The sequence below is a fragment of the Mustela erminea genome, chromosome 18 (genome assembly GCF_009829155.1).
Source record: "Mustela erminea isolate mMusErm1 chromosome 18, mMusErm1.Pri, whole genome shotgun sequence".
Classification (NCBI taxonomy): domain Eukaryota; kingdom Metazoa; phylum Chordata; class Mammalia; order Carnivora; family Mustelidae; genus Mustela; species Mustela erminea.
The window spans coordinates 61,636,110-61,662,356 of record NC_045631.1 but is presented as its reverse complement, the minus strand read 5'-3'; the positions used below and the strand labels follow the sequence as shown (position 1 = coordinate 61,662,356).

At 55.6% G+C, this 26,247-nt stretch overlaps 1 protein-coding gene across 2 annotated transcripts in view; it reads right to left on the bottom strand.

Moving 5' to 3' along the window:
- Positions 1-26,247, bottom strand: part of TBCD (tubulin folding cofactor D) — a 156,375-nt gene that overhangs the window by 36,618 nt on the left and 93,510 nt on the right. For both annotated transcript variants that reach the window (XM_032319683.1, XM_032319684.1), the window contains exons 15-20: positions 20,118-20,175; positions 14,215-14,244; positions 12,057-12,142; positions 8,138-8,218; positions 2,468-2,541; positions 1,003-1,120 (exon numbers count right to left, since the gene is read on the bottom strand). In XM_032319683.1, coding sequence (XP_032175574.1) covers positions 1,003-1,120; positions 2,468-2,541; positions 8,138-8,218; positions 12,057-12,142; positions 14,215-14,244; positions 20,118-20,175 — 447 coding nt within the window. The remainder of the gene's footprint in view (positions 1-1,002; positions 1,121-2,467; positions 2,542-8,137; positions 8,219-12,056; positions 12,143-14,214; positions 14,245-20,117; positions 20,176-26,247) is intronic.

Sequence of the window (26,247 nt, the reverse complement as noted above, 5' to 3'; positions counted from 1 at the left end):
ACAGAGAGCACTGCCATCCACACCAAGTCCTCGGCCTGGCCCACAGGTGCCATTTCACCCCCTGTGGATGTGCCTAGGCTGTGGGGCACAAAGGGGTGAACCCGACCAAAGCTCCGGGGCTTGTCGCCAGCACCCTGCCTCACTTGGCCCCCAGGGAATCATCCAGAGTGATGTGATGGAACTAAAACACAGCGCTCCTCAAACTATAATCCAGAGCACAGGTGGGGGACACATGGTGTGTTGTGAGCTCTTGCTTTTGTGGAAAAGCTGGCTTGAGAGAGAAGTAGAAACCCAGATGGTAGCCCTACAAACTTACAAAACACAGCATGTCTGGGGCCACTCCGATGGCCCAACAGCACGTGCTCCCCCATTGTATGTTAGAACTCTGCCAGCCAGGGGCGCCTGGGTGGCTCAGTCAGTAACGCCTCTGCCTTCAATCAGGTCATGATCTCAGGGTCCTGGGATGGAGCCCCACATCAGGCTCTCTGCTCGGCGGGGAGCCTGCTTCCCCTCTCTCTCTGCTTGCCTCTCTGCCTACTTGTGATCTCTGTCTGTCCAATAAATAAATAAAATCTTCTAAAAAAGAAAGAAAGAACTCCACCAGCCAGAAAAGTTCTCAGTGGAAATGTTACTACTTCTATGTTCTGGTATTCTAAATTATGGAAAGTCCCAATGAGCAAAGAATACTGATTATACAGCCCACTCACTACCCTCTCTGAAAACGTATCTTGCTTTTATAACCTAACTCGATACCCAGAAAGACAAGGAGATGTAAGGAAATAGTGACTTGACACATAAGGCCATCAGTGGCCTCCACTGGAGAGGTGGCAGTCCCTCAGTGGGCACGGCTCGTGGGAAGAGAGAGACACTAAAAGCTCCATCAGCTAAAACATAGGAATCTGATGACCCGGCAGTACCGTCACAGGTAAACAGACATGAAGGTGGATGGGGTTCCCAGCTCACGACCACGGTGGTTCCATGGGACCGCGGCGTTTCTCTTACCTGCCCTCTTGAACCGCGAGTCGGTACAGGCCATGGGCAACCTCCGCACAGGCCAGCACGGCTCCATGCCGCGTGTGCAAGTCCAGACTCTGCGTCATGGACAGCAGACGTGGAAGCACTGCAAAGGACAAGGGCCAGACTACACGTCAACAAGTGCACAGAGGGTAACGTGTCAGACTCACAGACTCAGGATCCGGAGGGGAGACACACCCAGGGAAAGTGACCTCTGTAAGGGTCACGAGCGCAACAGCCAGGACTGAACCCGAGTCAACACGCCAAACCCTCCCTAGCACCCAGAGAAGAGAGCAGAATGGGCCAGGGGAGGGGGCGCCAGGGGGAGCTTCCCAATTCCCAGGTCCCAAGACACAGGGCAGCGACAGCGTGGAGAGAGAGAACCAGTCTCTGCTGTAGCTAAATGGCCAGCAGCTGCTCTGCCTTAGGTACCGAGCAGGACGGAGGCAGAACGGCAGGCCCCTACGGCAGTGCGGCATGTGCAGCCTGGGAGCCTGATGCCCCTCCCCGCTGCCCCCGCCCACAAAACCCTTACGGGCTGGTAGGGTACCCGCAAGAAGCCACGTCCACACCACCTGTGCCCCACCGACCTGGAAGACCGTGTCCCTCTGAGCCTCCACCTCCACGAACACCCAGAGGCACTGCTGCGGGGGCTGCAGAAGCAGCCAGCGTCCAAGCCAGCGGCACCCCAGCGGCACTCATGGCATGGCCGGCCATGGCCAGTGCTCAAGAACTGGGGCCGCCCCTCGCCCTGTTAACGCTCTCCAACCGGGAAGAAAGGACGAGCGCCCCTTCATTCAGGCCATGAAGATGACCCACCACAGTTAAGTGAGAGAACCCTGCCACCCCATTTCAGGATCAGACCATGAAGCTGAAGGCCTTTAGAAAATAATGGCCCAGACGTGTGAGGGGCACCCAGAAGTGAAATCAGTAACCCCTAATGAACACAGCGTGACCACCAGTGACCCTAGTAACAGTGAGAATAAGCATGATTTAAAGCAATCTGAACACGGTTTCCTACGTTGAAATGAGATGCTTATTTATTCTGGATTGTGGGCTCGTTCCTTAATGATAACAGGTGTGATCACTCTGGACCTGGCAGATCTCCTCTCCTGCAGAGCCGGCAAACAGCCCGGCGGGCTAGTCCCACAGCCGGGGCTGCCAGGAAGCAGCTCCCTGTCCAGTGTATACACTGGAATCACTTCACCACCACCATCAACAAAAGCTGCTTCTGAAATGCACGAGACGCGTAGCGGAAGCCATCAGCTCCCAGGGCCCACAGGCCGCCACACTCATGAGATCTGGTTCTGTTCTGTCCCCGACCAAGCACAGACCAGTCCTTCATTCACATACTTCTCAGCGAGACAGAAACACGTCACTCTCGCCGTCCGGACCGGACCCCAGCACAGGAGTACGTCCCCACCCCCGCCATGCGCACAGCCGGCGCGCCTACCGTGAGTGGCGCTGTACTCAGGAGCTCGCTGGGCCAGGTTGTGCAGAGCCTTCGCAGACAGCTCTCTGATGACCCTGGAGGGAGAGACGGAGACGATGGTCAGTTCCTGCTGTAAGGGCCTGCTTCGCCAGAGTGAGCCATTCTGCTGTTTATGCAGCAAACTTGGATGGACCCTGCCCCCCCCCCACCCCGCCGCCGAGGAACTTCCGTAGAAACAAGTCTGGGAAACCAGTAAAATATGACTGACCAGCCCCTGAAAACAGAGCCCAGATAGCAGGACGTGTCAGGTCAGGGGGAGGTGACAGAGCCCAGAATACAAGGCTGAGTCAAGCCAGGTGGAGACATCCCATCAGGAAAGCACCTCCCTAACCACCCAAGAATGTGGGCCCTGCTTTTTGGGCGCCAATTCTGACCAGAGTGATAGGAGAGTTCAAATAACTACTATAAGGTGAATTGTAATTCAATCGGCCACCTGTGTGTGGCCAGGCTCGACCACATGGCCTCTGCTCTATGGTCTGTGAGGCTGGGAGGGGTCGCCTCTTTGCAAGAGACGGCCCTGGACGGTCAGTTTGATTCTCGACGCTTGGCACGAAATAAAGCTTTGCTCGACCTTCGCGTTGTATCAGTCTCACTCCTCTGACCATGGACCCAACACTTCGCTCTGATGACTCGCGCTTTATCGCACCCGTGAAGAGAGCACAGACAGAACACAGGAGTGTCAACCACCCACTAGCTCAAAACCACCAACAAAAACAAACACCAATGAATGAACAAATAAGACCTGTGATCGTAACAAACAAGGAGAAGCAAACTCACCAAACCGAGGGCCTGAGCCTGGCCTGCACAGCGCGCTGCCGCCGTCTCCGGGCTCTCCAACCTCCCACACCCCAAGGGTCCAGGATACAGCAGTACTGGGCACAGCCACAGGAAACCCACACTGGGAGGACCAGGAGCACTGCACAGGAGCCTTGTCGCGTGGCTCAAGCTAACAGACGGGAGGCACACATCACTTCCAACCAAAACACAGCAGACGTGCTCAGCCCGTCCAACGACAGAAAAAGCCCCCAGGGCTGGTGAGTGGGACCTCGAGGGCCTCCTGAGCCCGCTGGGGCCAGATGGCCTCTGACCAAACCCTGACCCATGCTACCCCTCGGGCTCTAGACACCAGGAGGACACGGAGGAGGAAAGCAGTCATCTCTGGAACGACAAGGCTTTGGGTGACAACAGGACAACACGGAAACAGGACAAAACACTGAGATGGGAACAAACATGCAAAAGAGAACTTTCGTGTTTTGAAGATTTTTTTTAAACAATTTTTTTTTAAAGATTTTATTTATTTATTTGACAGAGATCACAAGTGGGCAGAGAGGCAGGCAGAGAGAGAGGAGGAAGCAGGCTCCTCATGGAGCAGAGAGCCCGATGCGGGGCTCGAGCCCAGGACCCTGGGATCATGACCCGAGCCGAAGGCAGAGGCTTTAACCCACTGAGCCACACAGGCGCCCCCGTGTTTTGACGATTAAACATCTGATATCCATCAACACGGAGAGAACACAGAAACGTGAAAACAGGAAGCCCCCCGGACCCAGGCAGGACCACGTCCCACCTCTCCTGGGCCCCCAGGTCCAGCTTAGGGTGTCCACTTCTGACAGCGAACCATGAGTTCTTGGAGGCAGGGATGTCCTGGGCACCAAGAAACTCAACACCCCACACCCACGACCACCAGGCCCAACACCAACCACTCGGTAACGAACACCAGCCCCGCAGCCCCCAGAAATATTTGGTCAACGTTCAGGAAGCTGTTTCTGAAGAATGAGTGACTAACGGGTCTCAGAGCAGAGAACCAACTGTTTCAGCAAGAGAAAGCCCCAGGGAGGCCACGAGGGCGGCCACTCCAACGGGTACAGTTACGTGTGTCCTGCCCAGTTAGTGCCACGTCAAGCACAACCACCTTTCCCTACTTAAAACCACCGTATTTACAGCCTAAACAGAAGGAAGACCTAAAACTACCAAACTCCAAAGAAAAGAGTGAAAGAGCTTCTGACATTAGATCTAATGATGGCTTCTGGGATTTGACACTAAAAGCACAAGCAACAAAAGTAAAAATGGGGGGCCACCTGGGTGGCTCAGTGGGTCAAGCCTCTGCCTTCGGCTCAGGTCATGATCTCAGGGTCCTGGGATCGAGCCCTGCATCGGGCTCTCTGCTCAGCGGGGAGCCTGCTTTCCCCTCCCCCACTGCCTGGTTCTCTGCCTACTCGTGATCTCTCTTTCTCTCTGTCAAATAAATAAATAAAATCTCTTAAAAAAAAAAAAAAACCACTTCTTCAAAAGTAAAAATGGGCAAACATAATAGATCAATTTGTAACTTCAGTTTATCAAAGGACATCATCAGGAGCGTAAGGCAGCCTGCAGCGTGGGAGAAAACGCCTGCAAACCACGTATCTGGAAACTGAGCAGTGCTGGACACGTGACCCCCAGGACTCAGCAACGAAAACAAGCACTGCATTAAAAAACGGGCAAAGGACTTGAAACGTTTCTCCCAAGACGATACACAAATAGCCAGCTGACCCCCGAGAAGGTGCTCGCTGCCAACAGTCCCCAGGGAAATGCACATCAGAGCCACGAGCCGCCGCCTCATGTCCGCTGAGATCCCCATGTCGGGGACACTGAAACCGTGAGTGGGGCGGGTGGGGGGTGCGAATATAAGACGGCAGAGCCATCGGGAAAACCAGGATGGTTCTGGGGGCTCCTCGGACGCTAACAATAGGGTTACCGCATGACCCAGTAATTCCACTCCTGGGCATTTACCCGCAGGAGCTGGAAGTGGAGTCTTGGGGCGAGATCTGCACACCTACACCCACAGCAGCCGTCTGCGCAACAGCCAAGAGGTGGAAGCGGCCCCGGGTCTGCCAACAGATGACGGGCAAAGAAAGGGCAGTCGGTGCACACTGCGGAGTGTCACTCGACCCTCACACGGAAGGGAATCCCGTCACGGCTACACCACGGACGCGCGGTAAGGAGGTGATGCTCGCTGCGGTCAGCCGCTCACAGAAGGACAAACGCTGTACAGTCCACTTACATCGGGACCCTGGAGGAATCGCGTTCTTGGGGATGGAAGGTAGGACGATGGGGGTGGGGAGGACGAGTCCCTGCTCAACGGGGACAGACTTTCAGGTTTTCAACATGAGGACGTTCTGGGGATGACCGGCAGGAGCGTGTGCAAAACAGGGGCGTGTGCAAAACAGGGGCGTGTGTAACACTCCGAACCGCACACACAAAGTGCTTCAGATGGCACATTCCATCTTTCTCCCACAATCAAAAACTTTCTAAGTTATGTTTATCTTCATCTATGAATTATTTTGGGTGTCAGAAAACTTTCAAAAAGAAACCCAAGAGAATGGACCAATAACTCTTAAAGGTGATACTATTTAAGGTAAAACAGAATCCCTACACGAGTCGAGGCACACGACACGACAGGTCCTGAAGAATTCTGCACAGGGCTCCCCCATTCTCCGTAAGCCAGCCATGTGCTAACCAGAGAACAGGGAAGTCCCTGTGTGTGCACGTCTGGCTGCCGTCTCCTCACTGACAGAACCCAGACCAAAGACAGACGCAGAAACACTGCCACCTCTGAAGAACCCGAGAGCGACAGAGCCACACCATGCTTTATGAAACCCAGTGTACGGGAGAGCGTTAGCTGACGTTACCCTGAGGGTCTCCAAACCTGACAGAAAGGGGGACCAGACAACATTCCCCTCCACGCTGCGGCTCACACACCCTGAAAACTTCCTGGTTTTCAAACCTTATTCTAAAAACAAAATGTCGGGGCGCCTGGGTGGCTCCGTGGGTTAAGCCGCTGCCTTCGGCTCAGGTCATGTTCTCAGGGTCCTGGGATCGAGTCCCGCATCGGGCTCTCTGCTCCACAGGGAGCCTGCTTCCTCCTCTCTCTGCCTGCCTCTCTGCCTGCTTGTGATCTCTGTCTGTCAAATACATAAATAAAATCTTTAAAAAAATAAATAAAAAAATAAAAAAATAAATTTAAAAAAATGTCCACAATGAATCTTTTTTTTTTTTAAGTAAAATTAACAAAACAAAAGCCATGAGAAAAAAATAAAAAACAAAGAGCAAGATGACAGGCCGGAAGTGAACCGTGCTGACGATCACATGAAACGCGCAGGGACTAAGGCCTCACCCGAAAGGCAGACTTCGTCCAAACGGATACCAACGCAGGACCCAGGCACTCGCATGGGCTGAGAGCAAAGGGTAGCCGGTGGGCAGCTCTACGAGGGCTCCCCCTGCCCTTCTTCCGGTAAGGCCCCAAGCTAAGAATGGTCTTTACATTTTAAAAGGTCATAGGAAGAAGAAACGAGAAAATACATGCAGCAGTGACCTAAAATGTTTACTGTCTGGCCCTTTAAAGAAAGTATGCTGACCCTTAGGCCACAATTGTATCAAATCACACGTCCAGACAAGAAATCCAACAGGACAGAGAAAAATGCGTCATAATGATAAAGCGCCAATCCGGGGGAGGAAAACCGTTATCAATGTAAATGCAGCTACCAGAGAGGCCCACCCAAAACACGTGAAAGGGACGTGTCCCGACTGCCGGCTGAGAACTTTTGGACCTCAGCTGGAGATTTCAACAGCTCGAGTCTAGTCCGACACCATGGGAAGTAATACACGTGCCATTCTGGTCTTCAATACCCTACTGACTGGTGGACAAATTAACTAATTTCTCACAGGTTCGGTGCATGGGATCTTCGTCCTAATTACGAGAATTTCTGCAGTTAGGCCTCAAGTGTCAGAGACCGGCCCAACTCTCAGCAAGATCGCGGCAAGGAAGCCAAGAGAAGGGCCTCCCGGCGGGCAGGCCGTGCCCACACAAGCGCCCCACGGAGGTGCTCCTGCTCCCGGAGGCGCCGGAACCCAAGGAGAGCCTCGTCGCACACGGCGCTGGCCCTAAGCACACTCCCCAGCAGGTCAGAAAGAACTTTCTCCAAGTGATACGCAGCCTGAAGCTGGGGCTTAGGCGTACAGCCCGCCGAGCTGCTCACATCTGCAGGCACCTGCTGCCGTGAGAGGTCCTGTCCGCCCGGGCAGCCCCCCCAGCCCTCCTACCACGAGCAATCTCGTCCTCCCAGGGGCGGGACCGCAGCTGGCGGCACAGACACCCTGTGTTCTGGATCGCCCAGGGAGCCCTTCCTCCGAAGGGACGGTGAGCTAGCGAACGCTCGAGGCCCTGAGAGTGCTACGTGATCAGGAAAAGCCGCCACAGCCTGCTAGCTTCGGGGAGACGACGGAGAACACTGCCGGCCGAGCAGCCGCCCGTGGCCGGAGGAAGGGACGGCCGTGGAGTGCCTGGGGAGGCTGCTCCTGCCCTCCATCACACACCACACATGACAGCGTCCACGTGGGAACACGTCACACCCGGCACACCTACGAGCCCCAGAAGTAAAACTGGACAGACCACTAACCAGCACATCAGGCATGAAGGCTGGAACGCCTATCACTTCTCAAAAATCCTCTTAAAATCGGACACCTACAATGAGGAGACCAACTCAAGGCTTAGCTCAAGTTAATCTCTCGTCTGGGGAAAAAAAAAGAACTCTTATCTGGCAGATAATCTAATAAAATACATCACCAATGAGATGAGGGCGAAAACAGGAAACTTACCCGTCCCAGTGGCTGATCTTCCTGGTCACCAGGTGGTCTATCATGGGCTGCGTGTACTCCGGAAAGCCGGCAACAAACATGCTGGAAGAGACGGTGTGCAGAGGCAGTGAGCATGGGAAGGAGCACGCGCTCCCCGCACACCTGCTCTGAGGGGTGGGATCGCACAGGCGCACGCAGAAACGCTTGGGTGGTTCCTCGTAACGGTGAATGTGCGGAAATCCGCTTGTAGGTATTTACCCAGGAGAAATAAAGCCGAAGGTCCACAAGAAGACTTACAAATAAAAGCCCGCGGCAGCTTCATTCATCAGAGCCACCACATCAAAAGCGCCCAAACACCTAGAAGAGATGAGCTAAGAGCTACACCGCAGCGGCCCCGGGATGGAGACTGCTCGCACCACATAGCACACTCGGTGCTCAGACCAGCCTGCCGAGCAAAGCAGCCCGACGTGAGAGCAAATCCTTCTGATTCCACGTAGGAGCTGTTCCACAGACAGCACCAGTGACCACAGCAGTGGGCTGAGGCCGCGCGCCTGCGGGGTCAGTGGAGGAGCAGGTCCCCTGCCGCGCGCACCGTCTGCTCTCGCTGCGCTGTGCCTCTCACTCAGGAGAGCTGGCGGGCTGTACATCATACCTCGAAAGTAAAAGTTATGTCCAGTGAAAATACTGTAGGATGATTAAGAAAAAAGTCTTGTAGGACAGGCCTCTCTACTTACGACTCAAACCCATTAAAGACTGGTACATTCAAGCACATAACCGGACAAGGAAAACGTCTGCCCGGAAAAACGCACCATAAACAAAGCCGAAAGATAAAAAACTCAAAAAAAAAAAAAAATCAGCTACCATTATCACAAGAGATAAGAGACTTCTTTAAGATAAAGCTTCCAAATCCACAAGAAAATAGCACCACCTCATAGGAAAATCCTCAAAGACAGTTTACGGAGAAGAAAATGGACACAACTTCTGCTCGACCTCCCTCTCATGGGAGACAGGAAGAAAGCCTCCGACCGGCTGTCAGACTGCCGGAATCAGGGAAGAGGGCTGTAGCCACTGTCGGAAGGATCTAGAAGCATCTAGAAGCACTGCCAGGAGCACCCTTCCAGCGCGGCCTCCACGGGCAGTGACGGGCATCGAACAGGAAACTGAAAACATGCACACCCAGCACTCCACTCTGGCCAGCTCATCCAGACGCAACCACACGCGTGAGAAGCACCACGAGCACAGACACTCCCTTCACGCTGCACATAACAGCAAACGGCAAGACAGAGACCGAGGGCCAGGAGATGCCACTCTCCGTCCACACCGAAGAAACAGGATGCGGAGAGAAGGTTCCACGCGCACGCTGCACGTCAGCACAGGGCACACAGCCCCCACGCCGCCTCCTCATCTCCCACCGCCGGAGAACGTCCCCCGCGGTGAGCACCTAAGCCGGGCCAAGCCAGTGCACCAGGCACCGCCGCTCGGCGTGCACTAAAGAAAGACAACACGCCCATCCGCGGGACACAAACCGACAACCCGAGGAGCTGAAGACGGCGAGGATGCCGGGCTAACAGGACACAAGACACCCCTCAAGACCCACGCCCTTCAGCGCCTGGGTGGCTCAGTGGGTTAAGCGGCTTCCTTCGGCTCAGGTCATGATCTCAGGGTCCTGGGATCGAGTCCCGCATCGGGCTCTCTGCTCAGCGGGGAGCCTGCTTCCCTCTCTCTCTCTCTGCCTGCCTCTCCGACTACTTGTGATTTCTCTCTGTCAAATAAATAAATAAAATCTTTAAAAAAAAAAAAAATGTGTTTCAAGAAGCATGCACAGGCCCACAGATGTCAGCAATCTGCTGAGAAACTTCCAGAAGCAAGACACCCACAACAGGAAGTGCCAACCACCACTAGTTGTGTCCTGACAGAAACGCCCTGAGTCCACATGCTGACATCAAAGGGGCCTGAGCGGCCACCAGCCAGTGAATGGGGGACAGGGCAGGGGACAGCAGAACTCAGGAACACAGTGAAGCCAGGACACAAAAGCCAATGCACCACGTGACTCCGTTCACATCAGTTCCAGAGACAGTGGACCCCGGGCCCGGGACACAGGTCAGGGCTGCCAGGGCCGGGGACTCAGGGTCTCTCTGGAGTGAGGGGCACGCCCCACGCTGACCACAGTGGTGGCCGCCCATCGGCCCAAACCCACATTCCCAGTGGGGGAATCTTCCCACACAGAGAATGTAAGGCGTAAAACAGGCGTACAAAAATAAACAGGACTGCTCTAGAGGGTCGGTCTCAGGAACACACAGGGTACTGAAGGGACAAAACACAGACGAAAGAAAACCTTTGCAGACTATTCATCTGAAGAACGGCTCGTATTCGGAATACACTAAGAACTCTCGAGTTCTCAGCAAGAAGAAAACTAACCCAATAAACAGGTAAAAGATGCATCAAAGGAGCCCCTGAATGACGCTCAAAGCCATCGGTCGTCAGGAAAACGCAGACTCTGGAGCTGCTCCTGCACAGTCACTAGCACGGCTACAACTAGGAAGATGGGCCCCGGCGAGGGGTGGCTGCCGGACGCACGTGACACTGGGCCACCATCCTGGAAACCTGCTTGGCAGCATCTTAACAAGCTAGGGTCCCAGCTGCCCCACCCCTAGGCACTCCAGGAGCAAAAGCACCGTTCCCTCTCACCCCCCCACACCCGCTCCATGGTCCAGGCTGACGGCAGGACCCTGCGTGTCTGCCCTGTCTTGGCTGGCGCGGAGAGCCCCCCAGGGGCGCACAGATCCCAGCGCCATGACCGCCGGACTCGTGCTCACTGGCCAGCTCCCGCACACACTGAGGGCACCACATGCACCATTAAAGACCACGCCCTACACAGGGTTAACCTTCACCCACCGTGTCTCTGAAGAGCACATGACTGATCCCATGCAAGTCTCAGACCAGCTTAGAAACCTCAGTGACAAGAAAAAAACACCAAAGCAAAAAACTGGTTAATTTACGCAGGAAGCTCAGGGGAAAGTGGAAAATTCTCCCCATTAAAATATATGTTCAAATATTAACAACAACAAAAAAAAAAAAGGCAGGAAAGAACTGATAAGACACAGAAAGCCACTAGATATTGAGAAAAGATGGAAATGATGCTAAAAATAGCATGTTTAGTCTAAGACTCTGAGAAAGAGGCCAAATGTTATGTTTTTCTTTAAAAAATCTGTGCCTGCTGTTCATGGAGCAAAGTAACTTGCGCAGGTCAGCACAGGTGCTACAGGGTCTGTCCGAGGACGGAGAAGGGCTAACGTGCGCTCCCGGCGACACAGCACGGAGATGGCAGGCCTGTCCCGGGCGGGGGCTGCACGTGGAGCTGAGAGCAAGGTGCCCCCGCACACCGGTCGCGCAGGTGCAAGTCTGACCCGGGTCCCGCAGCGCTGGTGGCAATGCCACGTATCCGCCCCCATCCCTTCTTCTCCGATACCTCTGCTAACTCGCACTCGCACCACACCAACAAGCCAGAGACCCCTTCAACCCGGGAGGCACGGTTCTACTAGAAGGAACAAAGGAAGCAACTGTCCCTTCTCGGCGGGTGGGTGCGGCCGCCCGGCTGCAGGAAGCTGGCGGGCTGGGAGGAGGGGTAACCAGAGATGGCACTCACCTCCCGTCATCGTGCCTGACACTGCCGGCACCCGTCAGGAAGCAGGCAGATCCCGCGCCCTCCCCAGGCCTCCCCGGCCTGCCACGGGCCCTCGGCACTGGTTTGCATCTTCTAGAATTTGATGGAAACAGAATCCCGCACGAGGCACCCAGTCTAACCAGCAGGAAGCACAAATTCCAGTCATGTAAATAACATCTACTCCTAGCAGACTTTCCAGGGGCAAGAAGAAAACGCGATTTTTCTGACCTGCGCATCCCAGGGAGTATCACATTCTGTGACAAATCAACAACTTACCTTATAACCAGGAAACAGTTAGCTCTGTTGCCGACAGCAAAGTAGTCTGCTGCAGTCAAAATGTCGATTCCGTGAGGGAAAGTGCCCTGGTCACAGAATCAAGAGGGAGAAGAGGACAAATGACATGAGTTGAGGGGAGGCATTTCCAGAAGGTCAGCGGCCACGTTCCCCCCACCCCCACCTACGACACAGACACGCTGGGGACCAGCAGCAGACAGCTCACAGACTGCCCATCTCGGGCTGGACGCTGAGCAGGGAGGACAAGGACCACTCAAAAATACTTCACGATTATTTCAAACAACTCTAACATCTTCAATTTTAAAATGTCCGAGACACCTTCCTTACACCCACGCCATAGAAACAAACCGAATCCGGTTTCCACGGCAGGGCGCGACGGATGCAGCGTGCGTCCCAGACCCCACACGTCCCGCACACGGAAGGTCTGCGTCAACCTTGTGAGCCGTCTGCAGCACGCCTGCGCACTCCAAGTTGTGGGTCACATTCTGGGTGTTCTCGCAAACCCACAAACATCCCTAATGACCTCACCCCAAGTCAGGGAGCTTAGAGGACTTCCCCTGTGTCCCTGTCTGCTTTGGCTAGTTCACACCCTTGTTCTCCAACATTCCCACCAAACCGAGGACGCTGCATGTGCAGGGCTGGAAGGCTCCCTGGGCCCACGCGAGACGCCTCTTCCTCCAAAGTCTGTGTCTCTTTAACAGCCGCATGGCCCCCGGCACACTGTGCTGTGCGTACACTCATTCCGCAGGAAACGTCCAGCAGGGGAGGTGGAGTGAGGGGACACCCCCCAAAACACCAGCTCCCGGCTGATCCCCTAAACCGAGACCATGGCTAACGGCCTCCCCTCTCCACTAACCCGAGTGTCCCCTCCAAATGGGACATGGTGACTGCCAGGAACCAAGAGCACCCCTGTTCCAGACCACCTTGTGTCTGGAACGTGGGGAGATGCCGTGTTCTCCTGGGCTCTGGCTTCGGGACGCCCAGAGCGCCCCTCAGTTCAGCTTCCAGCAGGTTCCTGGATCTCAGCAGCCCACTCACCCACCCTCGATGCTTTCAAGTCCCTTCCCTGTCCAGCCCCTTCCTTCTCCCGAGCAGCACTGACTTCTGGAACCCCCCACACTAAGCTTGTCCCCTTCAGAGGCCGGCTGTCTTTTCCTAGGGAGCCCCTGTCTTCCATGTTCCCAGAGCCTCAGGTAGACGTGGACTAAGTGACACCCAAGGACACTGGTCTCAGCCACTTTCAAGCCAGGGAAGAAAGGGAGAGACCCTGAGTGGGGGAGGGGTGCTGGAGCAGAATGAACCACAGGCAGCATAGGCCCTGCAGCCAGCGGCGGAAGCAAGACTACACTGCCTCCCTGGGCTGATTCTGGGATAGCTTCCCACCAGGAACCAAAGGTCGCCTTCCCTGTGGAGGTAGAACTGTCAGCCCTCACCCTGGCCTCGGGCAGCCCAGGAGAAATGCAGATATACATACTCCTCTTCAGCCCAGACCCTCCTCCTGGGGCGCTGCCCAGAGCTCAGCTCAGTGGCCCCTCAGCATAACCTGCCTCCGGTCCATTCTTCGCCAGGCCGGCCACACATCCCAGTGTGGCCACTGGCACACAGCACGTGAATGACTTGGTGATAAAGGCCACACCACCCAGCCCAGGATGACTGGTCATGAGAGGCTGAGGACCAGAGGACACAACGGTGCGGGTGAACTCGGAGAGAGGCCACAGGGTCAGTGGCTCCCAGATGCTGGCTCCTACCACACGCGGGTTGGGCAGCGGTCACTGATGTCTCCGCCCCGAGAAGTGGGGCTCCTCCACCCACATCCCTCCCGCACCCACAGGCAACTGCTAAAATCAGGCGGCAACGCGTCAGGCACTGATCTCTGACGCCTGTGTGTGTGTGCGAAGCTACTTACACACTGGGGTCCATAGGACACAATGCTGCTTAAAACGTGTGTCAGCTCTCCCCTGGACAGCATCCTGAGTGGGTCTGTGACCAGACGTCACTGAGTTAAATATTAGCTTATTCTAGGTAAATTCTTTACCCTCATCTAACAATGCAAGGAGATACCAACTTTGTAGCTTTCAGTGTTTCTCCTGCTAAAACTTCACAAAGTTTTAGGAATGAAGACTTCAAGAAGTAGCCATACCTGTCTCCCCACATTCTCCTGGAAAGCAGCCTACGGAAAAGAAGAACAAACAGCAGGTGAGTTAGGTTTGCGCTTTGCTAAACATCGAGAGAGAAATTCAAAACAAATGCCGTGCAGCACAAATGACCCATGGCTTTATTTTTTTTTAAATGAAAGTCCTCATTGTTGGCTGATCAGAGCCTCAAGGGTAGCTGTCATTCTGCCTCTAGGTCCTGGTGCTTTTCTAAGCCACAATTCAGTTTATAGAATCAGACACATCCTAAAAAGTGTCCTTTACATGCGGATGCCGCGCTTCTCACCAAAGCCTAATTCGGCCCTAGAGAGAAGCAGGAGAACAGAGTCAAATCCATCCGTTAAGTCAATCCAACATGAGGCCCTCCTCCACGGAACTCTGTGACAGCAGCTCGCAATGGCGAACATAAATGGCCCACCTCCTCCCGCTGCCTGCCCAGGAGCCGCCACGGACAAGCCCTGAGCCTCCAACACAGGCCCAGAGCTCAAACAGTTACTTCAACAGAATGAAGTGTCTTTAGGTGCCTTCCTTAAAGTGCTTGCTCACGTCCCCGGCGCTTCCCTCCTGCACCCCGCCTGCTCTGCCGAGATGTGACAGCCGGCCATCTGACGGTGAGAACAGTGGGGCCTGTGCACGACCAGCAACGCCCCCTCCCACCGGCCCCTCAACCGCAGCCCCCGGCCCCACCCTCCCCAACGCAGCAGGGCTCAGAGTTCCCTGACAGCGCAGGACATCGAGCACAGCAGCACAGGCCACAACCTCACGGCCACGTGGTCAGCGTGTGACCGGCCCCAAGTTAGGGCAGCCTGGGAGGGTGTCCTGCCCACAGATGCGGCCCTTCCCCTCAGAGAGGAGCCTCTGGGGGCAGTTCACCGTGTACCTACAGGGCGCGGAGAGGGAGCACTCGCGGGCGTGCACTAAGGATCCTGAGAAGCCAAAGCGCAGAGCCCCAAGTCTGCCCCCGGGCACACCGCTGGCGGGCTCCCCAGAAAGTCAGAACCAGGGTGCTCTCCAGGCACAAGCAGATGGGCGTTTCACCCATGGACCCCCCGGGGCTTTCCAACTGGGAAGAGGGAGACTCGATTTTCACTACATACCATTCTGAACCTTTTGCAGTAAATTTAGTAAACAAAATAAGAAACCAACCAAGTTTGATAGAATGTCAATTTGTGTAACAAGCAAAATTTAGGAACACACTGGCCATTCTGATGTCATCAAAAAGGTCAAATATAACCCAAGATTGATGTGGAAAATGCAGGCTAACACAGGAAAAGCAAACTTGAGGAAGAGGGGGAGGGACGGCTGTCCCCAGCACGGCGGCTGGCCGCACGGGGACACAGAGAAGGTACAGCAGAAGAGCGGAGAACGCCTCTGGGACCGAGCGCCAGGCCAGGAATTGAGAATGGACACGGAAAACACAATCCACAGAAGAAAACACTTACAGACCGGTCACGTCAAACCTTAAAACTCCTGCTCTGTGAAACTCCTGGTCAGGAGGACAGAAGCCACAGCCTGGGAGCAGGGCCCGGGAGCCACACACCAAGGAGGCAGCACCTCGCATCCGGGGCAGAACCAACTCCACACTCAGCGGCACACACAACGGCCAACAAGCAAATGCGCAGGAGGCCCGAAGAGCCGTCTCCCCAAACGAAAGGCCAGGGCATGAGCAGGGAGCGGGCTTGCCGTCGGGGGAAGGCAACTCACAAGCACAGTGAGAGGTCGCACACGCCCGCCGGGACCACGTGAGGAACACAGAACGCGGGCGAGGCTGCGGGCAGATGGGCCCCCAGACAGGCTGCCAGTGGAAGGTGAAACGGCACAGCCCTTCCGAACACAGGCCGAACAGGCAACCGTGACTGACCCCCCACGGCACTAACCCAAACTCAAATGTTCACAGCAGCTTCCCTCTCTAAAACCGTGCAACCAGACACGACCCCGAGCTCCGACAACACGCCACCAGTTCCAGCGGCCGTGGCTCTACCAGCCACCAGGGGCGGACCAGCGAGGGGCAAGAGGGAGCGGTCGGCCCAGCCAGAGCCCCCAGGGCCCGGACGGACCAGCGAGGAACACGCCAGTCCTCAGGGTCACACCCTGTATGACCCCATCCAGGCAACATCAGAACAGTCAGAAGGTGGTAACACGGCGGTTTAGACGCCAAACATCCTTTAGCGGAATGTGCTCGGATCAGGCTGGGCTCCCAGGCTCCCTCCCCCTCCGTGCCCAGGTCCCCCATGAGGAAGCGTGGGGCCGCCCATCTGCACCACCCCTCTCTTCCTGGCTGGGGACAAGCTGTCTCAAAATGACACACTTGCAGGCCAGGTGGGTACCTTCCGACGCGAGAGCACCGAAAAGCTCCGAGAGTGCTCGCAGATTCACAGATGCGCTGACCCGAACCAACCCGTCAGGCTACCTTCTGCCACCCCACCCAGACCCCCACAGGGTTGCAGTGAAGACGGAACACAGCGCTCCTCGAGCCCCCGTGGGGCCTGGCAAACTCACGTGCCCTCCATCACCCCCACGGACCTGGAGGCGCGTGCTGCGGTGCAGGCAGGAAAGTGGTGGCAGGTGAACCCCAGGACAGAGCGGAAGGTCGGGAGGGTCTGGAGGGTTTCCACGCAGACCGCTCTACACCCACGGCCTCACGGGGACCCTGTGGTCCCTGGGTGGGCAGGTTGACCTTGTCCTTGGGCCGGCACACGGGCCCAGGCCCTCCTTACCGTGGCAGGGAGTGAGCCGGCGCGGAGGGTGTGGGGGGCGAGCACAAACGGGAGCCCTCAGCTGCAGAGGCGGCCCCTCAGGAGACAGCGCCCCGAGTTACCGTCGACTCGAGCCTCGGGTTTTCAAGTGAGCTTTAAACAAATGCCTCCTCTACCCTCACTTCTAGCTCTGTAGCCGGGAGGCACACGGGTGTGTGCAGGTGACCTGCCACACAGAGAATCTTCTGCTAATTCTGAATTATTTGAATTCCAACTTGAAAAACAAACAAAATGGTTTCTGGCTTTTTCATGCCTTCCTTGGGGTCTATAAAGGTATTGGCGCTTTGATTTTACTCCTGTGTCCCATTAAAATGCTCGACTTCATAAACAAAAATAGAAAATGTAAAAGCTACTTTTTAAATCCAGATTTGACAAAAAGCCATCCCTGTATTTAGAAGTGGGATGATCTCGGACCGCGGTGAGTGTCAGGGCAGAAACGTGAAGGCCTCTCAAGGACTCACGGGGCTTCCTCCTGGGGCTCCAGACAAGAAAACCGCATGAACACAGAAGGGACTAGCTTTGCAGGCAACCTTTCTCAACACAAAATTCTGAAGGGGCCGAGGCCAGGCACCTCTTGTATCAGACCTATTTTGGGGCAGAGAGAGTAGGTGGGCAGGCAGGCCCGGCCAGGGCCAGGGGGACTCTCCAGCTCCCACACGAGGGAGACCCACACGCCGCCTGCAGCACACCAAGCCACGCTGGTCCCTGGGTCCACCGCCGCCCACTCATGAACCAGCATCTGCGGAGCACCCGCCACGGGTCAACAGAAGTGCCAACCGCACTCAAGGCGACATGGGCGGACGGAGCCCCCCGCCGTGTCCAGCCGGTGCATCTGACAACTCAGATCGACAGAGACGCTCTTCACTAGGAAAAACAGGTAAGCGGACAAACTGAATTTATAACAAAATACTTCCAAAGAAACAAGACACAAAAAACAGCCCCAGAGGAGTTCACTGGTGATTTCCACCAAACATTTAAAGTAGAAACAAAGAAGGGGCGCCTGGGGGCTCCGTCAGTGAAGCGTCTGCCTTCGGCTCGGGCCATGATTGCCCTGCACTGGGCTCCAGGCTCGGCGGGGAGCCTGCTTCTCCCTGCCCCACTCCTCCTGCTTCTGTTCCCTCTCCCGCTGTGTCTCTGTCAAATAAATAAATAAAATCTTTTTAAAAAATAAAATTTTATTTATTCATTTGAGAGAGAGAACATGAGCAGTAGCGGGAGGGGCAGAGGCAGAGGGAGAAGCAGGTTCCCCACTGAGCAGGGAGCCCGATGCGGGACTCGATCCCAGGACCCCAGGATCATGATCTGAGCCAAAGGCAGACGCTTAACGCACTGAGCCCCCCAGGCGTCCCATGGCAAGCTTTTAAAACATTTTCAACAAAATTCAAGAGGAAGATTTGTATTCCCAATTCCTTCCATGGGGCCAGATTAGCCTAATTCCAAAGCCAGACAAAACCATCCCAACAGACAGAGACTGTCCAATATCCCTTACGATACAGACTCAAAACTCTCAACAAAACTTTGGCAAACCAAATCCAGCAACATATGAAAAGGCATTACACCATGACAAACGGGATTCATCCTGGGACGTAAGGTTGGCTTAATACCTGCAGAATCAATTAACAGGACACAACACGTGAACAGAGTAAGTTCAAAACCACATGACCATCTCACAATCAAACTTCCACTCATGATTTTTTAAAAACAAAAGTAAAAACCCTCACAACAAGCTAGCAGCACTTCTTCAACCTGCTAAAGCATATTTACAAAACCCCAAGAGCAAATATCACACATGACAGCAAAAGCTGGCCTATTCCGAGATGGACAGCAAGACGGGGTGTCCTTTGTCCCCACCCCGGCGCAGCACAGTACCTGCAGCTCCTCCTACCAGCACACTTAGGCAAGAAAAAGAAATTAAAGGCATCAAGACCGGAAAGGAAACAGTAAACTTTTCTCTCACAGATGACAAGATCCTGTATGCAGAGCTGCAAGGGGCATACACACCCCAGACCTGACACACGAGCTCACGCACACCGGTAAGAGGGAGGTGAGGCCCTGCCACTTCCCGTGCCTTCCTCCACCAGAGCCAGCCATGGGAGCAGGCCCCCTGGCCATCCCTGCCTCAGAACCACCAGCCCCACAGGCACCCCAAGAAAAGACCCAGGAACTGGGCCCACGTCCCACGGCCCACGTGTGGTGCCAAGTGCCCTGGAAAGCCTGCCCTTGAGAACAGAAGACCTGGCCTGGGCAAGCTGTGGCCAAGTACCGCCTGGCTTGGCTTCCTCCCTGTGGGAAAGAGACAGCTGGCATTTCTGTAGGGAACCGAGTGCAACGGTCACCCCAGCTACCAGGCTCTGCTGCTGAAGGGACTCTTGGCCCCGGCTTCTGGTCCCACAGCACCTACACCAGCCCATGCTGAGCCTGATCTAAGTGACGGAACACCAGCAGGACAGCCCTGTGTGAAGCCAGGACACAGCCATGGACATCACCCGCAAGTATCCCAGGGACCAGGCCCAGCAGCCGTCATCTCCACCAGCATCCACAGGAACCCCTCAGCCAAGCTCAGGGCCGCAGCCCAGCCCTGTGGGAGGGGCAGATTCCTGCCCAGGGTCCTCCAGAAGCGGCTGCGGAGCCTGCTGATAGCCCTCTGCACACAGAATCCGCCCAAGATGTGACCAGGCTCTGGCGGGGCCACGCACTGGTGTCCAACACGGCCAGTGAGGCTCCAGGCCCCATGCGGCCACGGGACGCTGAAATGACCTCTCTTGGCAACAACCCCTCCTGAGGCTCAAAGCCGCCTGCTCTGCTGTCACACGCAGGTCACATGCCCAGAACCCACTTTCTTCTCCTTCCCCAGGGCACAGGCTACCCTAAGCCATGTCCGCTCACGAGGCACGATGCTCGCGATGGCTACATTTCGTGGCATGCTGGGGGTGGGGCATGTCACCCTGACCCCGGTTCCCCCGAAGACCACTCCCTCCCCCGAAAGCGGAAGGACACCCGAGCCGGCGCTCTGCCGACGGGCTCCCCTGGCACCTCGCACGGGCAGCGTGGGCAGCGGTGGCCTGCTCAGCAGAGCAGGGGCACGGCTCAGGGCACACCCGCAGCACCGGGAGAAAGAACAGAACGAGACTCACGGACGCCGCTCTCCTGCAGTTTATGTTCCGGTCAAACACCGCGGCGACCACCAGGGCACTGTGAAGAAGAGGAAAGCGGTTAAAAGGAAACTTGTGAAAGAACACACGCCCTGTCGCAGGACGTGGGAGCCTCTCCCATCTGCTCAGTGCGAGCTGTGCGCAGCGAGCCCCCGGCGCCACGGGGGCTGACCCTGCGCCACCGACGGCCACGGGAGGCACACGCACCCAGGTGCCAGGGACGTCCCGGGCAGAAGAGCTGCCATCACGGGGGCCTAGGAAGTGGAAGGAAGTGGAATGTGCTCAGCCTTCTCGGGGAGGCGGGGGAGGGGGTGGGGGTGGACGAGGATGAGAACCGGCAGTGCCTGGCGGGAGGGAAGCCACCAGGCAGGGCTGACATGGACACGAACATAGACGTGGATACCCGGGCCCAGGCAAGAGCTCCGAGAGATGAACAGGGAGGGCAAAGGGACACGCACGGGCAGCCAGTGGAGCCCCAAGGCCCTGCCCCTTCGCAGAAACCCAACCGAGTGCAAAACACAGTTACAAGTCTCACAAATCCTCCAGATGGCCACACCCCGACCCCCAAGACAACCACAACCGTGCGCAGAGCTCAAAAAATTCCTCAGACTTCATGTAAACCCCTCTTCGTGAGGTCATCACACTTAATTATCACTGATACGGCAGAAAGCACTCACTTGACTTTGTGTGGCTTTAGTAACAGAAAACAAAGGATTTGGGGCAAGACTGAAGACAGTGCTGGCTCCAAGGATGACTGGAGAACTTGCACCTCCTATCAGCCCAGAGAAAAGGCTTTTGAAAAGGGGTATTTCAGGGCGCCTGGGTGGCTCAGTGGGTTAAGCCGCTGCCTTCGGCTCAGGTCATGATCCCAGGGTCCTGGGATCGAGCCCCGCATCGGGCTCTCTGCTCAGCAGGGAGCCTGCTTCCTCCTCTCTCTCTCTGCCTGCCTCTCTGTCTGCCTCTCTGCCTACTTGTGATCTCTCTCTGTCAAATAAATAAATAAAATCTTTAAAAAAATAAAATATCCTTTTAAAAAAAAGAAAAGGGGTATTTCAGACCCACGAAGGCCACTGCGAAGCAACATCTCCGTGCGCCCGGAGAGCTGAGGGCCCGACACGAGCCGCTCCTCTTCCTGCATCTCAGTCCTCTTCCTCCTCCAAACCTGGGACAGCCCATGGACACAACCACATTTCCCAGCTCTCCCAGCCTGGACAAGGACCTCCTGAACCACCCCCCAGTCCCTCCGGCTACACGTACGTCGATACCGAGTGGAAGCAGCTCAATCGCCGGCACGGACGGTCAGGAGCTGACCCCGGAGCCTGCGGACACGTGGCATTAGCCACCGAGGGCAGTTCGGGCTGCAGGTGCCAGTCAGGGAGGCTACGCTGACAGACCCCGCGCAGTCATAAAGGCCCTGGGACTGGAAGCAGGAGGCAGAGGGGACCCAGGAGACCCAGGAGGACTTGGCCCAAAGCCGCCACCTGTGAAGATGGAGGAATGCCCAGAAGCCAAGGGACGGCGCAGCCTCTAGAAGCTGGAAGAGGGGTGGATTGTCCCCGGAGCCTCCAGAGGGAACCCGCCCTGCTGGAACCTTGGTTCCAGCCCACCCCGACCCGCATCAGACCAGTTACCGCACACCCACACTGCAGAGTCTTCCTGCGTAGTAAGAGTGAATGAAGCACCAACTCACGAGAAAGCCCGGGGAAAGCGACGGGCATTTGCTAAACAGGAAGTCCGCACACTCTGTGTGTCCGTACAGGAGACATTCTACAAACAGCAAAACTAGAAGGTCCAAAGCCAGTGTGGTGACGGCCAGAGGACAGGGTGGCTGACTACCAAGGGCAGAGTGGAGGGACGCAGGAAAGACAGAACTACCATTTGGGACCATACTTGTGGTGCCCGAATCTGAACCGGTCAAAACCCAAAGAACGTACAGCAGGAGGGAACCTCACTGCAGCAAATGCGAAGAGCCATCATAACATGGGGGACCCCAGCAGCCGCGGGAAGGCACCTGTGACACAGTGCAGCACCACACCAAGGGCCAGCATGTGTGACCTTTGGCAGGGCAGGGGGGCTAGCAGCTCTGGGGCCACCACACACAGACAACTGGACACACAGCCAAGGACGAGAGCCAGCAGGATGGAGGGGACAGAAGAGAGAGCTAGCACAGCGGGGTGCTGGCCTGGCGTCACGCGGCCCGCACGGACACAGGGACTCTGGCTGGAGGCACCCTTGGTTGGCGTCCCTGTACGGGAGAATGAGCAGGATCTGGGTCTCAGATCTCAACATAAACCCCTGGAAGCCGCTGACCTCAGGGCTGAGCCAAGGGAACAAAAGATAAGCCTGGGGAATCCTGTCCCGCTAGGAAGCGAGGAAGCCCCAGTCCCTGTGAAAGGACCCAGCAGCCCACATGAAGCCACACCCAACGGCTGAAGGTAGAGCCGTCTGGGCCACACCACCAGCAAGTGTTCCACGACAGGACCGACAGGCCCGAGGGTAAGGGAGGCCCACGTCAGTCCACCCGCGCCCCCCGACGATGCAGCAGGTAGAAAGCGAGAGCGCAGGCCTTCTGCGGAGAGAACAGCCAGAGCAGCCGCTGCTGGCACCCACCGCAGGCAACACCCACCAACCCGGTGGGCAGCGCGGGCAGGACGTGGTCTCCAGGTCCCCGGGAACGTGCGTCACGCACAAAGAAGACAATCCCAGTAGCTTGACAGACCCCACCTCAACCAGGGGACAAGGGTGGGCCCTGGCCATGACGCCACCAGTAGCCCACCACCGCCCTCGGCTACAGCTGAGGGGCTACACGACCGTCACTTCGCACTGTAGGTGCGTGTGGTGAGAACGCGAGCGGAGCCCGCGAAGGGCCCACGGGAGCCTTTCCCACTTCTTACAACTCTCCTTTAAGTCTCTAGTGGGTTCAAAATTAAAATTCTGAAAACAACTAAACATCTGAAGATTTCAGTGTCTTGGGTCCTTCCACGGGTAAAGCTGAAAGTAAATTCAGCAAAACTCTCTGAGCAGAGCGTACTCCCTTTCTCCTCCAAATGTCTGACCACAGCCTACAGCCGAAACGAGATTTAAACAATACTGGGCTTAAAAGTAAAGAAAAGTCACTTTCAACTTCAGCATCATGCTGGCTTTTGTTAATAAAATCTCAGAAATCATTAAACTGGTGGAGATGAGTCGTTGTGCTCGCTCGGTAACTGAAACTTACGTCACTGCTGTTCTTAACAAAAGAATGTGTGGTCATCCTACATACAGTCCCAAAATTAACGGAAGTTTCAGTACCACATGCATGTTCCACAAGAGCTCTTCATCAAGATCCGTAAGATCATATGTATTCTAGGAAAAGGTATTCACAAGATTTTCTGCTTCGACATCTGACGCAAGAAAACCGTAGACTATAACTTCACTAACTCTGGGTCTGGCCAATACTACCGAAACTTCGCGTTTTATGTCGAATTTTTAAGATTTCCTATCAATCTATTTGTCCTAAATTATGATCTTCCAATTATGGAACACTGATCAAAGAGAGGAATGTGAAACCACCCTGTAAGCCAGCCAAAACCCCTTCAAGGTTACTGCCGCCGGATGCGTCCACAGGCCAGGCTGAGTCTACTTCCAACCAAGCTCTTGTTGGTGCGGTCAAGGCCCTAAGACAGCTCACAGGTTTCGCTTCGAGCCCAGCCAGTGTGGGCCCGGCCTGCCAAGCGGTGAGTGCCCTCCCGAGGCCAGCCCGGCGTAGAGGGACCCTGCTCTGAGGAGCCAGTGGGGGCAGGACCCCCAAGGAGACAGCTTAGCGTCAAGCCTTCAAGTTCGTGCTGCAGCAGAGCCCAGGTAGTAATGGGTGACTCTGGAAGGTGGCTTCTAGTTTTGCCGTGTAGGTTAACTACTCCCCTTCCTTGACAGCCCCTAAACCACCACAGGCAGCCACGGGGAGGGGTGGGGTCCACGCCATAGCTGAGGGCCCCTTGCAGAACGCGCACTCACACTGGCCCGTGCTCAGCCTCACACGGGTCAGAAGGACCCAGAGCCTCTAGCGAGGAGGGCAGCTGTGGCGAGGCCCAGAGCACATCGTGCCGCTCCTACACTCACGGGCTGCAGGACGACAACTCGTCGAGACCAAGCATCACAGGAGCCCCGGAAGGTTCCATATCTAAGTAACTGAGCAGAAACTGTGTGTGGCACACAGTGCCCATCTCTGGGCATGAGAGCCCCTGCATCCTGCCAGTGAGCACACGTAACAGTGTGGAAGGGGGGAGGAAGCCGCTGTCCCGCACAGCCGGGCCCCGAGGACCGTGTCAGCGGCAGCCTGGATCCAACTGCGCCCAGCCTCACCTTCAGTCAGGTTGCCTTCTGCGCTCACAGGTAAATGCCTGAAGGCGGTCCCTGCTTCACCAATATTCTCCTGGACTTGAGGAAGTGAAGCAGGAAAGACACAGCAGTGCCCCTCAAAACCCAGCTTTTAGCCAAACACAGACTCTGAGGTTAGCTCAAGACTTCAACCGTGAGGGGAGCTGTGTAACCAGCTTCTGATACTGGGCTGATTAAAACTGTAAACTGCTCTAATTTCACACTTTCAGAACCAAACTGGCTCGTCGAGAAACACCAGCACGCTTCCAACAAATGCGGGTCTAATCGTACCGAGCAAACATAATTACGGAAGCTCCCGCGGGCCTGAGGTCCCCTCTCCTCCGCCAGACGGGGCCGAGTGCATGAGTCACCAGCCCTCCATCCACACTCAGAAAGGGGACACGAAGAGTGGCCACAGGCCAGCCGCGCGTGCTGCCGGCGGGGCCTCAGTCGGGCTGGAACGCGTCTCCTGCGCCTTCACCTGTTTGCTCTCGCCGGAGGAGCTCAGACGATACTTCACCATGATTTCTCAACACAGAGAAATGGTCCGTGTCGAACAGAAAAGGACTTTTCTTTCTCGTCTGTGCCAGGGGAAAGCTGCACGCCTCTACCTGTCCTGAGCTCCAGGCACCTGGTTTTCAACGGGCACAGCAAAGAGCAGATCTCACCCCAAACTCAGTCTGTTAGACTCTAGAATGCTCTATAGCCAAAAAATAAATAAAAGGCAAAATCCGCTGCTTTTACCCTAAGTAACACTCCTCCTGTCGTTGTGAGCAAAGGAACGTGACGGATAAACACCAGACTGACTACTTATTACCTATCCACGCTGTCCGAAAGTGCAAATCACATCATTTTTTTGAGTAAAACGCAGGCCCTGCCCATGACTCATCTCCCTTTCCTCGGCCCTCAGCGGCGAAGCTCACACCAGTTCACAAGGCGGTGAGACACCAGATGCGCAGGAGGCACTCGTGTCAGAGCCCCGTGGAGGCCGAGGGGGTTCACCGGCGGACAGGGGGGCCAGGGGCGCACTCTGGTCACCAACCACCATTAAAGTTTTCTTGAAGAACAAAAGGGTTATCTTCCCTCTGGAAGTCTGCCATTAAGAAACGCTGAGTGAGAACAAGACATAGCTTTGAGCAATGCTTGCCATTTCCTGATTTTTCAGGACAATCTTGCCCTCGAGGAAGAGATCTGGGACTCTCTCGATCCCCGGGCCCAGCCCACGCTGCGCGCTGCTGGCTGGGCCGGCTCCGCAGGCTGACTGGAGCGGGCGCTGCCGCTGGCGCTGATGTCAACAGGGGCTTAGCTTACAAAAGAGTTTCAGGTGAGGAAATCACTAGAAGGTGACAACCAACGCACATGCTGGCAATGGCCGCTCCTTTTTCTTTTTCTTCTTGTAAATTAGCTTCTGATGAGAAGCAGTTTATGGATAACTCACCACCGCTTGGGACCACTTTACCTTTGTGTTTCACTCCTCCTAAACAGCAAGTGGCTCTTCAGGAAGGCCTACTGACTTTTCCACAGTTTGGTCTCTTAACCTGTGTATAATGCTAAAGAAATACAGGTTTTTTAAAACTGACCATTTCAAACCATGATTCAATCAACCTAAAAACCGCCTCTCTGGTATCTGTAAGTCAGAGGGTCAGCACAAATGCACCAGGAGAGAAAGAATGTGCGCGTTCCTTCGGGAGGTGAGCCTGTCTCACGGCCGTCCGAGGAGGTGAGGGCCACAGACCCAGCCTCTCCCTGGGCACCT